Source organism: Muscardinus avellanarius (genome assembly GCF_963383645.1).
Source record: "Muscardinus avellanarius genome assembly, chromosome: 5".
In the NCBI taxonomy this organism is placed as follows: Eukaryota; Metazoa; Chordata; class Mammalia; order Rodentia; family Gliridae; genus Muscardinus; species Muscardinus avellanarius.
This window is the reverse complement of record NC_137790.1, coordinates 58,752,331-58,765,392: the sequence shown is the minus strand read 5'-3', so window position 1 is coordinate 58,765,392 and position 13,062 is coordinate 58,752,331. Positions and strand designations below refer to the sequence as shown.

At 39.1% G+C, this 13,062-nt stretch overlaps 1 protein-coding gene across 2 annotated transcripts in view; it reads left to right on the top strand.

Annotated features, from left to right (window-relative positions):
• Positions 1 to 8,586, top strand: part of GUCA1C (guanylate cyclase activator 1C) — a gene marked incomplete at both ends in the record, with an annotated part of 34,884 nt that extends 26,298 nt beyond the window's left edge. Inside the window, one exon of one of the 2 annotated variants that reach the window (XM_080695580.1) lies at positions 8,399 to 8,586. In XM_080695580.1, the coding sequence (XP_080551706.1) occupies positions 8,399 to 8,586 (188 nt within the window). The remainder of the gene's footprint in view (positions 1 to 8,398) is intronic. The other variant, XM_080695581.1, reaches the window with a different exon arrangement.
• Positions 8,587 to 13,062: the final 4,476 nt, after the last annotated feature.

Here is a 13,062-nt window from a genome sequence, read left to right as displayed (position 1 = left end):
CCTGGATCTGCCTTTCTCCAGCCTCAAGTCAGTATTTTCACCTATTGGGTCACTGAAGCCAGAGATGAAAAGAGCTAGTGCATGTGAAAGCTTGCAATAAATAGAGCCTGTCTACCCAGAGATGAAGAAGAGGCTGAGGGGAGATGGAACTGAATCAGAAGTACAGGGTCTGATGAGGCTGATGGAAACCATACTTGAAACATACAACCAAGGAGGGTGATCACTAGCAGGAAAAATGCTGTATGTAGGTTTTGTTCTTTTTCACTGTTAAATTTCATTTTAGAGATGCTTTAGGTTGGCAGGGCTTGGAATAGAGAGATTAAATGACTCAGGCCAGGCTAGAACACAGATGCAAAAAAAACAAGTACTCTGGAAGGAGATGGGTCATCATGAATGTTTAAGACAGTTTATACAGTAAAATTCAAAAAGGCAGGGCAAGAATGTTTGACAATATCTATGGACACTGCTTCTAGTGGTAGGATTTGGGGGAGGGGGGATATAAAAGTGACCTCTCTTGGAGAAGTATGAGGATTTTGGTATACCAAGGAAAAAAATCAAGTTCTTAGTAGCTGGAGGACACAGATATTGTGCTCCAGAAAACAAAACCATGGTGCAGGGCTTTTTGTTTACCATCTAGAGTGATTCCACATGGAAACTTATGAGGAACAGATAAAATGGGAACTGTTTTAGGATGTGGCTACATCCCCTTTCTGTAACCTCAACTATAGCCTGAAATACAAAGGGCTAGGTTGAGACAGGATGAGAATCTAGAAAAGAGAAGTGTTCAGACTAAAGTTGAGGTTGCAAAAATGGGTTATTTGACCTGGAAAAATGTGTCGACAACATAAAATATGATTTCTAGATTACCTTATAGAAATATACATATTAGTTTCCTCTGATAAAAAATGCATTTAAAAATGCACACATAAACACACACTTGGAATAACAATGAAGTACTGTTATTGGCAAATGCATATACAAATTAAATTGATAAAATTTGCTTTTAAATGGGAAATTATTAGAGGTTTTTACATCATTTCATCAAGAAACAGCTGGATCATTCTGTGTATCAATAAAAAGAAGCTAAAATTGTACTGTTGGAAAAAGCCAAGTGTAACAGAGAACAAAAAATAGAAAATAATGAAGACATGGGCTGATATTTGCTAATGCACAAAAATTGGGCCAATATTTGACAAAGGAAACTAACATAAAAAGCTTAGTTTACACATAAAGGAAATTTTTCATTACAGAGACTCTTCACATTTGTATAGTAATATACCTCAAATATAGTTTTTAATTGCTTATTATCATTGTTATCAAAACATCATTCTTGGTGGAAATAGAGATGTTTAATTAAGTATACCAGAATGTTATTGGCTCTATGCACACATAACTTGTGATTTCTCAATATAAAAAGCAAACATATCATTGATATCTGGTCACCTAATGAATATCAAAACCAAAGATAATCATAGTATACAATCAAAGATATACAACCAAGAATTCATAAAGAACATATGACAATTCCAATCTGATTGTAAAGTATTTGCAAAAAAAGTGACCAAAATCCTATTTTTGTGACAGAAAAACACTCAAGATTTAAGAAGTATTGTGCAAACTGAGTATGGTGGCACATGACTATAATTCCAATACTTGGGAGACTGAGACAGGAATTTCCCAGGATCAAAGCCAAACTTGGCAATTTAGCAAGACCTTTAGTAACATAGGTGGACCTTGTTTCATAATAAAAAATGAAAAGGGATGGGCGTACAGTTCAGAGGTAGAATGCCCCTGGGTTCAACCCCAATACCTCCAAAAAAAGAAATTTTCTACACATAATTATCATAATAGCAAGTCAAAGTTAAAAGTTGAGCAAAAACATAGGATTATTTCTGAAGGAGGAGGAGGAGAAGGAAGGAGGAGGAGGAGGAAGGAGGAAGAGGAGAAGGAGGAAAGAGGAAGAGGAGAAGGAGGAAGGAGGAAGAGGAGAAGGAGGAAGGAGGAGGAGCAGCAGCAGCAGCAGCAGCCAGGCATTGTGACACATGAGAGTAATCCCATGTACTTGGAAGGCTAAGACAAGAGGATCACAGGTTCACAGCCAGGCTCAGCTACTTAGAGAAGCCCTCTGAAATTTAGTGAAACCCTGATTCAAAATAGGGCTGAGGGTGTAGCTTAGAGGTAAAATGCTTCTGGGTTCAACCTCCAGAACTACAAAACAAACACAAAACAATGAAGAGGTATAAGCTCTGTGAAGCAAGAGGAACTTCCAGGTGTGTATTTGAATGTTACCAGTGCTAGTACATAGCAGGCATTTTATAAATAATTGTGGAATGAATGAGTGTCTGATAATAAGATGTTATATTTAAAAGAATAAAGAAACAAACACAATGCAAGATGCTATCTGTAGAAAGAAAGATGTCTAGAAGAATGTATTGGAAATTAGCATATATATGCATATGCAAAATGTATCCTTGGATTTGTTAGCAGGCTTTAATTACCTGTAGAATGTAGGACAAGGGACCAAGAAAAGTCCAATGAGGTTCTTTCTTTTCATTAAACCTTTCTGTAGAGTTTGATTTTACTTTTTTTTTGGTAGTACTGGTATTCCTGGAATCCCTTCTATCTCAGGGCTACACTCCGAGACCTATTTTATATTTTTATTTGGAAATAGGGTCTCTTAAGCCAGTGAGTCTGGCTTGGAACTAGTGGGATCCTCCTGTCTCTGCCTCCCAAGCACGGGAATTACAAGTGTGCACCACCCACCCGGCTTGATTTTACTTTTTTTTTTTGCTATGAGAGTATAATGTTATAATTTAAAAGTTACTTTTTATGTTATGAACAAAAACATCAGGAAGGAGAGCTGAAAAACAAATCACATAGATGGAAAGATGAAGCCAAACATTCATATTATTGAAAATAGAGTAGACAAGTCAAGATAAATTTAATTAGATCCGTAAGCTTTTACTATCCAAAAGATAGCAATCTGCATTCTACCACACTTTGGTGAAGAGTTATTCTATATATGATTTAGAAGACTTACAGGTGTTATTCACAGGAAGTGCCTGGTATTGTTGCAGGAAGTACCTAGGCAAGTTTAACAAAGCCAAGAGCACAGGACGTAAATGGCTCCTAATAATAAACTTTGAGAGTCAGGAGGTCAGAGAAGAAATGAAATTGGGTGTGATCACTGGCACAGTTATTTTAGGTAAAAGAAAACAGGGACAGAGCATAAAAGGAGACAAGAAAGAGCAATGCTTCAGACTGGAACATTGCGAAAAACCACAAGGGTCACACAATAAAACTGGGAAACAAAACTGGCAGGAGATAAGAAACGAATTTCCTCACAGAGGGTAAACTGCTGCACTTTAAAACTACCCCCAAATCCTGCTAAATGCCTCTAGTGACACCTTGCTAAGAAACACAAAACATCTTGTTGCAGGGGGGGGGGGTATGCGTGGTGTGTGCATGGGGAGAAGTAATCCCCCCACCACCACACAAACAGACAAACAGAAAAACCGTGGATTCTTGTCCTAAGCTAAGAATAAGTATTCATCGCTTGGACCGTTGCTGAAGATTTAAAGGAGTTTATTAGAAAGATAGAAATACAGAAAATAGAAATATAGCCCCATGCCAAGATGGCATGAGGGGATGACTCGAATGAGTACACCCAAGGGCTTACACGTGGACCGGACTTTTTATACCCATGACCTCCATCTTGTTTGTGTGACTCTGAGGTAGTGAACGTCCCTGTAAGGTACCTCCCCTAGCAAGGTGTGGTGAGGTGTCTCCTTTCATGAAGGGCAAGGTCAAACCCTGCCCCATCCTCCCTAGCTCATCATGTAGATCTGTCTTTAGAAAGAGGAAGCCCTAGCTCTCCTTTATTGACTTGTTAAGTACTTTGAGCTAGGTTGATTTACACTGGAATAGCTGCCTGTTTTTAGGCCAAAACCAAGTCCTTTCTTTATCCATGTCTGCCTCCATTTTTAAACAACTATTTTGAAATATACCAATTATTTTCTTTTGAAATATATTAATAATCAGAGCTTTCCCAAATCTTCCTAGGCCATTCCCCATACTGGCACACATCTAATTCTCGGTTTTTTGTTTTTTTTTTTTTTTTTTTTGCATTAAAGTCTAAGTCTCGTTTATTTATTTTTATATTTTATTTTTTATACTGTGGTTTTATTGGTGCTTTATAGTCTCACATTATAATGTAAATCATGTTGACAATGACACATGCCCAAAGCACTTGGTGGCTCCTCCTTCTTCCCTATTTTCCCCCTTCTCAGTATAGAATAATGAGACTGACATTGGTATAATTATATATGTACAATTAGTTGATAGTAGTATTTCCATGAATGAACCTCAGTCTTGTTCTCCCCTTCTCTTAGATCACTCTCCTGGTTCCACTGAGGTTTCTTCCCCATTATCTAGAGTTCCTCTTGCATCCCCATTATTCCCCAGCTTCTGCATATTAGAGAAGACATGACCCTTCACTTTCTTTGATTGGTTAATCTCATTAAACATAATGTCAGCTATCCCTCTGACAGAGGACTAGTATCTAGAATATACAAAGAACTTAAAGACTTAACACTAAAAAAATTACCCAAACAAGAAATCAGCAACTGAATTGAATAGACACATCACAAAAGAAAACATACAGATGGCCAAAAGATACATGAAAAAAATGTTCAAAATCATTAGCAATCGGGGAGATGCAAATCAGAACTACACTGAGATTCCATCTAACACCAATCAGAAGGGCAATCATCAAAAAAGTCAAATAACAATAAATGTTGATGAGAATGTGGGAGAATAGCAACTCTTACATTGTTTGGATTGCAAACTAGTTCAGCTGCTATGGAGAGCAGTGTGGAGATCTCTTTAAAAACTGGGAGGGAATGAATGCACAATATGATTTGATTATACTACTACCAGGTATCTTTCCAAAGGGCTTGAAAACAACTACAGTCATATATGCATACTTATACATCAGCAAAGTACAGTATGGTTTACAAGAGCCAAATTATGGAACCAACCTAGGTGTCCAAAACAGATGAATGGTTCATAAAATTATGGAAAATAGACACAATGGAATTCTATTCAGCAATAAAGAACAAAATTATGTCATTTGCAAGAAAATGGAAGGACCTGGAAAACATTATGTTAACTAAGTCTCATTTAAAATCTTCACCAGCATCTTCCTTTGACAGCATGGTCTCTCTCATTTTGATTCCCTTCACCCCATCTTTGCTAATTTCTTAGTCTTCAAAATAATTTTTCATAAAATTATAATAAAAAAGGACTTAGAATTGGAGAATTTTTATATGACCTGGCTTGTTTTAAAACCAGGCCGATTTGTTTTAAAACTAGAGAAAAATGCTAATATGGGCATGTACAATCATTTTGCTTTTATTGTGGGTGGGAGAATGTTTTGTTTTGTTATGAAAGATTATTTAAGATGTTAATTGGAAGGAATGCATGGCATACCAATAGAATTCCAACAATATAACCATATTACAAAACCAGAACTAAAATAAATATTCATGAGTGTTGTCCTACCACTAATGAAGCTGCTAAAATTGGTGCTGAGTGAGAGAGGAACACTGATAACACTGACCTTTAGGGTTCCCAGAAGGAGAATGTGTGTCCCCCCCAACAAGCAGCAAACAGCCTTAAACAATCTAGGTATCGATTAGGCATCTGTGTATGTCAACATATAAAAATAAAATTGTGCAGGGTCTAAATTATTCCCTACAGAAATTGAAATGTATTTTTAAATATAAAACAAAATAATAATCACTCAGTAACTACTTTAGTCTGGTGACCTCCTGTTCACATATCTCTTACAGATTTTACTCTTTGCCAGTGGGTTCTTTGGTGACAAGCTTCCAGGCATACACAGGCCATCCTTTCTAGGGATCATCCAAGAAGCCATCCTTTTTCTTGGCCATAGATTCATAGTCAGATTAAAGAGGATTAGGCAGTGATGCCAAAAAACAACAGATACAGGGAGGCAATTCGTCAGTACATGCTTTCTGAGCACCTAGATCTTCCCAGCCCTGTAGTTGGTTTTAGGTCTGTAACCCTGTGAAAGTACAAATGATGTTTTATTTAGACTTGATAAAATGAACAGCAGGTGCTAGAGGGGAAAAAGAGTGAGGGCAATTTCAAAAGCAGTTTAGATCTGGTACATGTTATAAGTTATTATAGGTACAAATTGACAATTTGAAAAAGGGTTTTTTTTATAGCAATTGGTTAGGTAAGATGAAAAAAGTTAATATGCAGAATCCAAGATGTTTTAAGGAAAACTAAAAAAAAAAAAAAAAAACCAACATTGAAGAATTTTGTTTCTTCGTTGCACATCAGTGGCTTTGCAACTGTCTCCCAGGACCTTCAGTGACAGCCTCTTCCATCGGCAGTCCTGGATGCTGTCTTGAATGAATATCAATGTTCAATAAATAACAAAAGAAAAAGTCTTTAGCTATGCAGGAAAAGGAGAAAGGCTTGGTCTGGGCATCTCAGTTTCATAAGTGAGGAGTCAGAACAGACCCCAGCCCCCATCTCCACGCCCTTTTCTCTTCTGTTCATACTGATCCTCTAGAAATTCAAAAGTCTTTGTTGGGGAATTTACCAGATGTGATTTCCCTTGGCCAAGGGTGGTCATACTTTATTCAGGGTCCTCTAGCCCATCACCATGGCACACACGTGACCCACACACACCCTCACCACTACTTTTCATTCTCAGTCTTCTTTCACTCCGGTTTCCCCATGATTGCCTGTCCCTGGGGACACAGAGGGGACTCTGTTCCTCAGTGCTATCAGTTGGAGTTTGCACAGACTTTCTTTGTTGTGCATACTTTGTCAGCATAGCCCCTGAGTTAGTTTTTTTTCTGACTTTCTGCCTCTGGCACACTTGCTCTGGCCACTGGATGCTCTTGACTTGTCTTTGGCTGATCTTTCACCTAGTTACAAACCCCTCCGGTATGGTCTCTTTGAGATCAAGAATTACATCGATAACCCTCAACTTGAACATGCTCATTATTACAATTAATTGTTAACCGAGGATCTCCATTACCCCCTGAAAATGTGTTAAAAAGTTATCTGTGGAATGAGGGCAGTGGAAAGACATGACAGCCAGAACACATGAATCACAGAGTCTGATAATTCATTTCCTCAGAGAGAGGAATATTGAAAACAACACTGTGAATCATTATTCCTCTTGATCTTAGAAGTCACAACCTCTCCTGCTTTTGTGACTTGGTCATATGTTCACTATTAAAGGTCAAATAGCCTAATTCAGTGTAGAGATGTAAATGTAAATGTGCTTTCATTTCAGCCAGGCGTCATTACCTGATGTTCTCAATTAAAAATAAGAGCATCTTTTGTGTGTATGGGGGGCATACTAGGAATTGAACCCAGGAGTATCCTACCTCTGAGCTATACCCCCAGTCCTATTTTATTTTATTTTATTTTGTTTTTAATTTATTTTTTATTTTTTGGTGGTACTGGGGTTCCTGGAAACCCTTCTACCTCCGGGCTACACTCCCAGACCTATCTTTATATTTTTATTTGGAAACGGGGTCTCTCTCTTTTTTTTTAATTGGTGCACTGTATTCATACATCATAGTGGGATACAAACTTTTGTAGACATACATGCACACATCGCCCAGTCAGCCCCCACCCGATCCCCACCCCATTCTCTCCCCATCCCTCCTTCCCATGCTTGGCTTAGTGGTTGACATCTAGTATTATAGCAATTTATCCAAAATTAAAAATGATAATTTCACATAACAGTTTCATTTGTCTGATACCAAGCTTTTGATGACTTAAAGAGAACATTTCAATATTTCTTTTTGCTTTCTTTCTTACCAGAGAATATTTTTTCTATTTTTTTTTTAGGTGAAACTATCATATATTTATATATTTATTTTTCAGAAAAAAAATCTATCCTAATATGGAATATGGACTCTAGATACTCAAAACGATCTTGAAAAAGAACAAAGCTAGAAGATATATATTTTCTGATTTCAAACCATATAAAGCTACAATAATTGAAACAGGGTCTCTTAAGCCAGCGCAGCTGGCTTTGAACCTGCACGATCCTCCTATCTCCGCCTCCCAAGTGCGGGGATTACAAGTGTGCACCACCACACCCGGCTCTATTTTATTTTTAAAATAGGGCCTCATACCTGCAATCCTCCTGTCTCAGCCTCCAAAGTTCACCTTCTTTATTTTTACTGCCAATCCCGCCATTGAATGCTTTTTCGTGTAAAAATCCTCAAAGACCTTAGAGTCTGCTAGAGATGAAAGGATACCAAAAGCAATCTTTTCATTAAAATGCCAGTGAGTGGGATGGTCAAAGCCTCTTGTTAATTATTCCTTTATTATTTTCTAGGGGAGTTGACTTTAGAAGAATTTATAAATGGAATAAAAAACGATCAGGATCTCCTAGAGATTGTTTCCAAGAGCTTTGACTTTTCCAACATGCTGAAAGTCATCTGTAACGGGAAGCAGCCAGACTCTGCAGACAGACTCCTCCAAGCTCCTGACCAGGCTGGTCTAGGGAAGGTGAAAATGAAGTAGCCCTGAGAATCCCTTTCCTAGCTTTGAGTGAGCACATGCAGGCTGTTGGCTTCAGGTCTTTGTTGTAATTGATACAGGCTTATGAATACAGCCTTTACTTTATCCAGTAGACACTTGGATAAAGATTCTAACCAGATGCACTCTTGCTCTCCTGTTTGTATGTGAGCACTCTCGCTGCAGATTAAAGCACGATGGCTCATCTGAAGACTGTCTCCATGCTGTCAGTTCTGAGTAGAGCTTGCATGCATGCGCATCTTCTCACACACTTAATCTGTATCTTGAAATAGAACAGGATCATCTGGGCAGCGCCTCCACCCTTGTGCATTCTTAGATTAGACTTGCATTTCGCAAATGTGTTTGCTTCCTCTTGGCTCTCGTTGCATCTGTATATTATAAACGACCAAGTTCTGGTCTATTTGAGAAATGTTTTTTCTGCCCTCATTTCTCATTCCTTACTCTGAATGCTGTCTTGAATTAATAATAATGTTTTGCTCCAAAGGAAAGTCTTTAGCTATGCAGGAAAAGGAGAAAACTTCAGGCTGGGAGTGAGAATGTTTCCATGCTAGTTGTTATAAATCTGGGTCCAGTTGTGCATGAAAATGTGATGCATCATCTGTAATTATTATGCGAGTTGGAGGTTTGATCAGGATAGCAGACAGCCAGGCTAGGCAACAACAGCACTTAACATTTTAAACACTCCTGACATTATAGCTCTGACATTTTATTTTTTTTATGTCCCTTCCAAAGAATGAAATGATGAATGGGATTTCATGATGGGTTAGAACTTCTTAAGTTTGGGGTTCTATATCATGGGCCCATTAGTATGTCTGTCAGTGAATGGCTCTCTCATGGAAACACAGTGGAAATTTCCCAGACCAGATATGAAACATCCTTATATCAAATGCTTCATAATTGTGCATTCTTATTCAAACTGAGTTTAAAACTCACAACTTGAAAACTACAAAGACAGAATAGACTGTTCCTGCATCCCACAGTTATCCATGTGGTTAAAGGTAGAGATAGAGGTATAGTAAGAGGCAATAGAAATAGACAAAGAGGAAAAAAGTGTAGATGAATGAATAGATGTAATGTAGTTGGAAGTAGAGCCATCCCATGAATTTTTTCCAAAAGACTTTGAGATGGCAAAGATATGTACAATATATTATAAAATATATTGAAATAAAATGACCACTGATAAAATAAAAATAAGAAAAATCATTAAAGTCAGGATACTAAAATGTTCTACTCTTTTGTTAAAGGTGGGTTACTCACTAGGTTCTGAGTTTCCTAGCAATAGAAGTAAAAAGAGAAACACCATTTTAAGAGGTCAAATACCAGCAAGGTAAACAGGCGCACAAAGTTATTGTGTCATCAGATGATATATCTTAAACTCTACAGTGTTCCATGTATTCTGAAGATTTACAAATATAAGGTATCAAATAATGCTAAAGATAATTAATTTTTATTGTGGCTTAATCTTTCTCAAGGTCTAAACCTTTTCAAGAAAAGGCAGCAGTTTCAAAGCAGTACCCTGCCCACATTTCCCCCTACTTTGGCTTTTGCCTGCAGCTTTCCCTACCAGTCCTCCTTTCACTGGCCTGGCTGTTTTTTCCTGTTAAGGGAACTATCCTCACCCAGGTATCATATCCCTGGTTCCTCTTATCTCAATAAACTCTGCCTTTTTTACCCCAGTGTCTTCCCTAGAGCCCATCTATCATGGACAACCAGGACCCATATTTTCCTCTGCCTCTAGGATTCATCTATGTTCACATGCCCCACTCAGAGAAGAGTAAACAATAGAAAAGCAGGAGAGAAGGCAGGACCCTGGCAGGAGAACAGGTAGCAAGCTGGAATCCAAAAAGAAAAGCTTGGACATTAGGCAAACCCGGGTTTGAACAGGCTTCTAGCATGTACTGGGTGTCCACTGGGAGATAACATAACTTTTTGGACTCTCAGCTACCAGAAGTACAGTAAGGGCAGCTGCAGCCTCGTCGAGTTCTGGGACTCATTGAGCCCACCTGGCTTGTCCCAGAAGAAGCCTGTGGGGTCTGGAGAAAAAGAGGAGGTGGGCTCTGGGCCTTAAACAGGAGTGGCCCTTCCGTCAGGCACCAGTTAGGGAAACAGAAATCACATGAGACGTTTTAACAGAGAGCGTTTAATGCAAGGAGTTGTTAAAAAAAAAAAAAAAAGACAATGGCCGGGCATGGTGGATCACACTTGTAACACCAATATTTGGGAGGCTGAGACAGAAGGATCATGGTTTGAGGGCAGCCTCAAGTACTTAGCGAGGCCATTTGCAACTCATTGAGAGCCTGTTTCAAAATAAAGAATAAAAAATAGGGCTGAGGGTGTAGCTCAGAGGTAGAATGCCCCTGGGTTCCATCCTCAGTATTTTTTAAAACAAAACAAAACAACGAAAGACTATGGGAGACTGAAAAAGCAAAAAGAGGACCCTCAGAAAAGCAAACACAGAACCAGGCAGGAAACATCTCCCAGCCAAGGCTGAGAGCACACAGGCAGAGTTTGGGGTTTTATAACAAAGAGGTTTGAAAGAAGAGCTGGGGCTCCATCTTCTATGGAAGGGAGACAGGAAGTCTTGAAGTAAGAAGAAATTGAACTCAGCTGTCCCTCCTGGGATGGGGCTGCTGCTGAGGAAGGAGAGCCAAAGGGCCAGCTCTCCATCCTCCTGCCCAGCAGCGTCTCCCACAGCCTCTGTGTTCTGAGCCTAACAGGGAAACAGCCCCACAGGAGAGATTCGTCAGTAGGGCCCCAGGCCAGCACACAGCACTTCTGGAATGATGGGTTAGGAACTGAGACTTATTACCTAAGGGCCAGCATAGGTGGGATAGGCAGGATGCAGCAAATAGACACCCTCACCATCCGCAGGTGCAAAGTCAGAGCATCCGAGCTTGGCTTTGTCCCAAGCCCTGCCTCCCTCTTTATGCAGATACCCTGTCCTTCTCATGTGGCTTCCTCAGGCTCTAGTGAACCTGTTTCTTTATTCCTAGGTTCTCTATTTCAGCCACTACTCCTTCAGAATTATCACTTGTTTGTGTAGTTCACCCAGATTTTTTTCCAGCCCCCCCTAAGTTTTTCTATGCATAGCTCACTCCAGGTCTTCCTTCTCTTCAATGCTTCCCAAGGCTCCTGAAGGAGAGATGAAGATCTCACTTCCCTTCTCGCAGAGCAGCTTTGTCCAATCTGTATGGAGGGCAGGTGGGCCCACAAAGCACCCCGAGGCCAGCTTCCTAGGAGACTGCACCAGTGGGGAGGGAGAACCGGAAAAAAGCAAATAACAAAATAACATCTACTCCATAGATTATTTTTTTTCCTGAGTGTGTTCCTAAGAAAGAGAAGCCTGAAATTCAAGAGACAGAGAGAGAGAGAGAGGGGGAGAGAGAGGGAGAGAACGAGAGAGAGAGAGAGAGAGAGAGAGAGAGAGAGAGAGAGAGAGAAAAGAAGAAGAAGAAGAAGAAGAAGAAGAAGAAGAAGAAGAAGAAGAAGAAGAAGAAGAAGAAGAAGGGAAAAGAAAACTCAAAAATATAGGTTAGTTTATGATCACCTGACATGTAGGAAGGAGAGACTGTCGTGTTATAGCTGTATTCTCAAGTGTCACACTCCGTGTGTGTGTGTGTGTGTGTGTGTGTGTGTGTGTGTGTGCATGCATGCCCACACACATTTGCATATGTATGATACTGATAATTGAACCCAAGAACATTTTACCTCTGAGCTACACCCCCCAGACTATTTTATTTTTTATTTTGAGACAGAGTCTTGTTAAGTTGCTGAGTATGGCCTCGAACCTGCGATCCTTCTATCTCCGCCTCCCCAAGTGATTATAGGCATGCGCCACCTTGCCCAGCTCATGTCCCTCTCAGAAGGCATAGCTCCCAAAGTGACACTTCTCCATGTTTGCCTCTGTAACTCAGCCTCATGATATTGAATCCAAGGAAAGTCTTCATTTATACGTGACGTCATGCTACATTAATGAGCCAGATATTTAAAGCAAATTTCTTTTTCCCTGTTTTTAAATTTTTATTGGTGAATTATTATTCACAATAGTGGCATTTATTGTTACATATTTATACATACACATAACATAATTTGGTCAATTTCATTTTTCATACTTCTTTCTCTCTTCTTTCTCCTTTTGATTATAAACTTTAAGCAGAGATTACTACCCAATAACTAAGACTTTATTGTATTCAGTTAAAACTCTGAGTTTTCTGCCTCATGGTTATCCATTAACATTTTCAAGTAAGGAATTCCATGACAAGTGAGCCTGATATATGTTGAGAACCTCAGTAACTTTAATTTCTGAGCCTCCACCTCACCATCTAATGAGGACCTGTTCCTCCCACACATTTTTTCTTTTTTTTTTTCTACCATTTTTTGATGCTTTGAAAGTAAGATTAAAAAAAAACATAGAAAGATGAAGGGAATATACTAAAGGATCTAATAAAATTTGCCTTATAA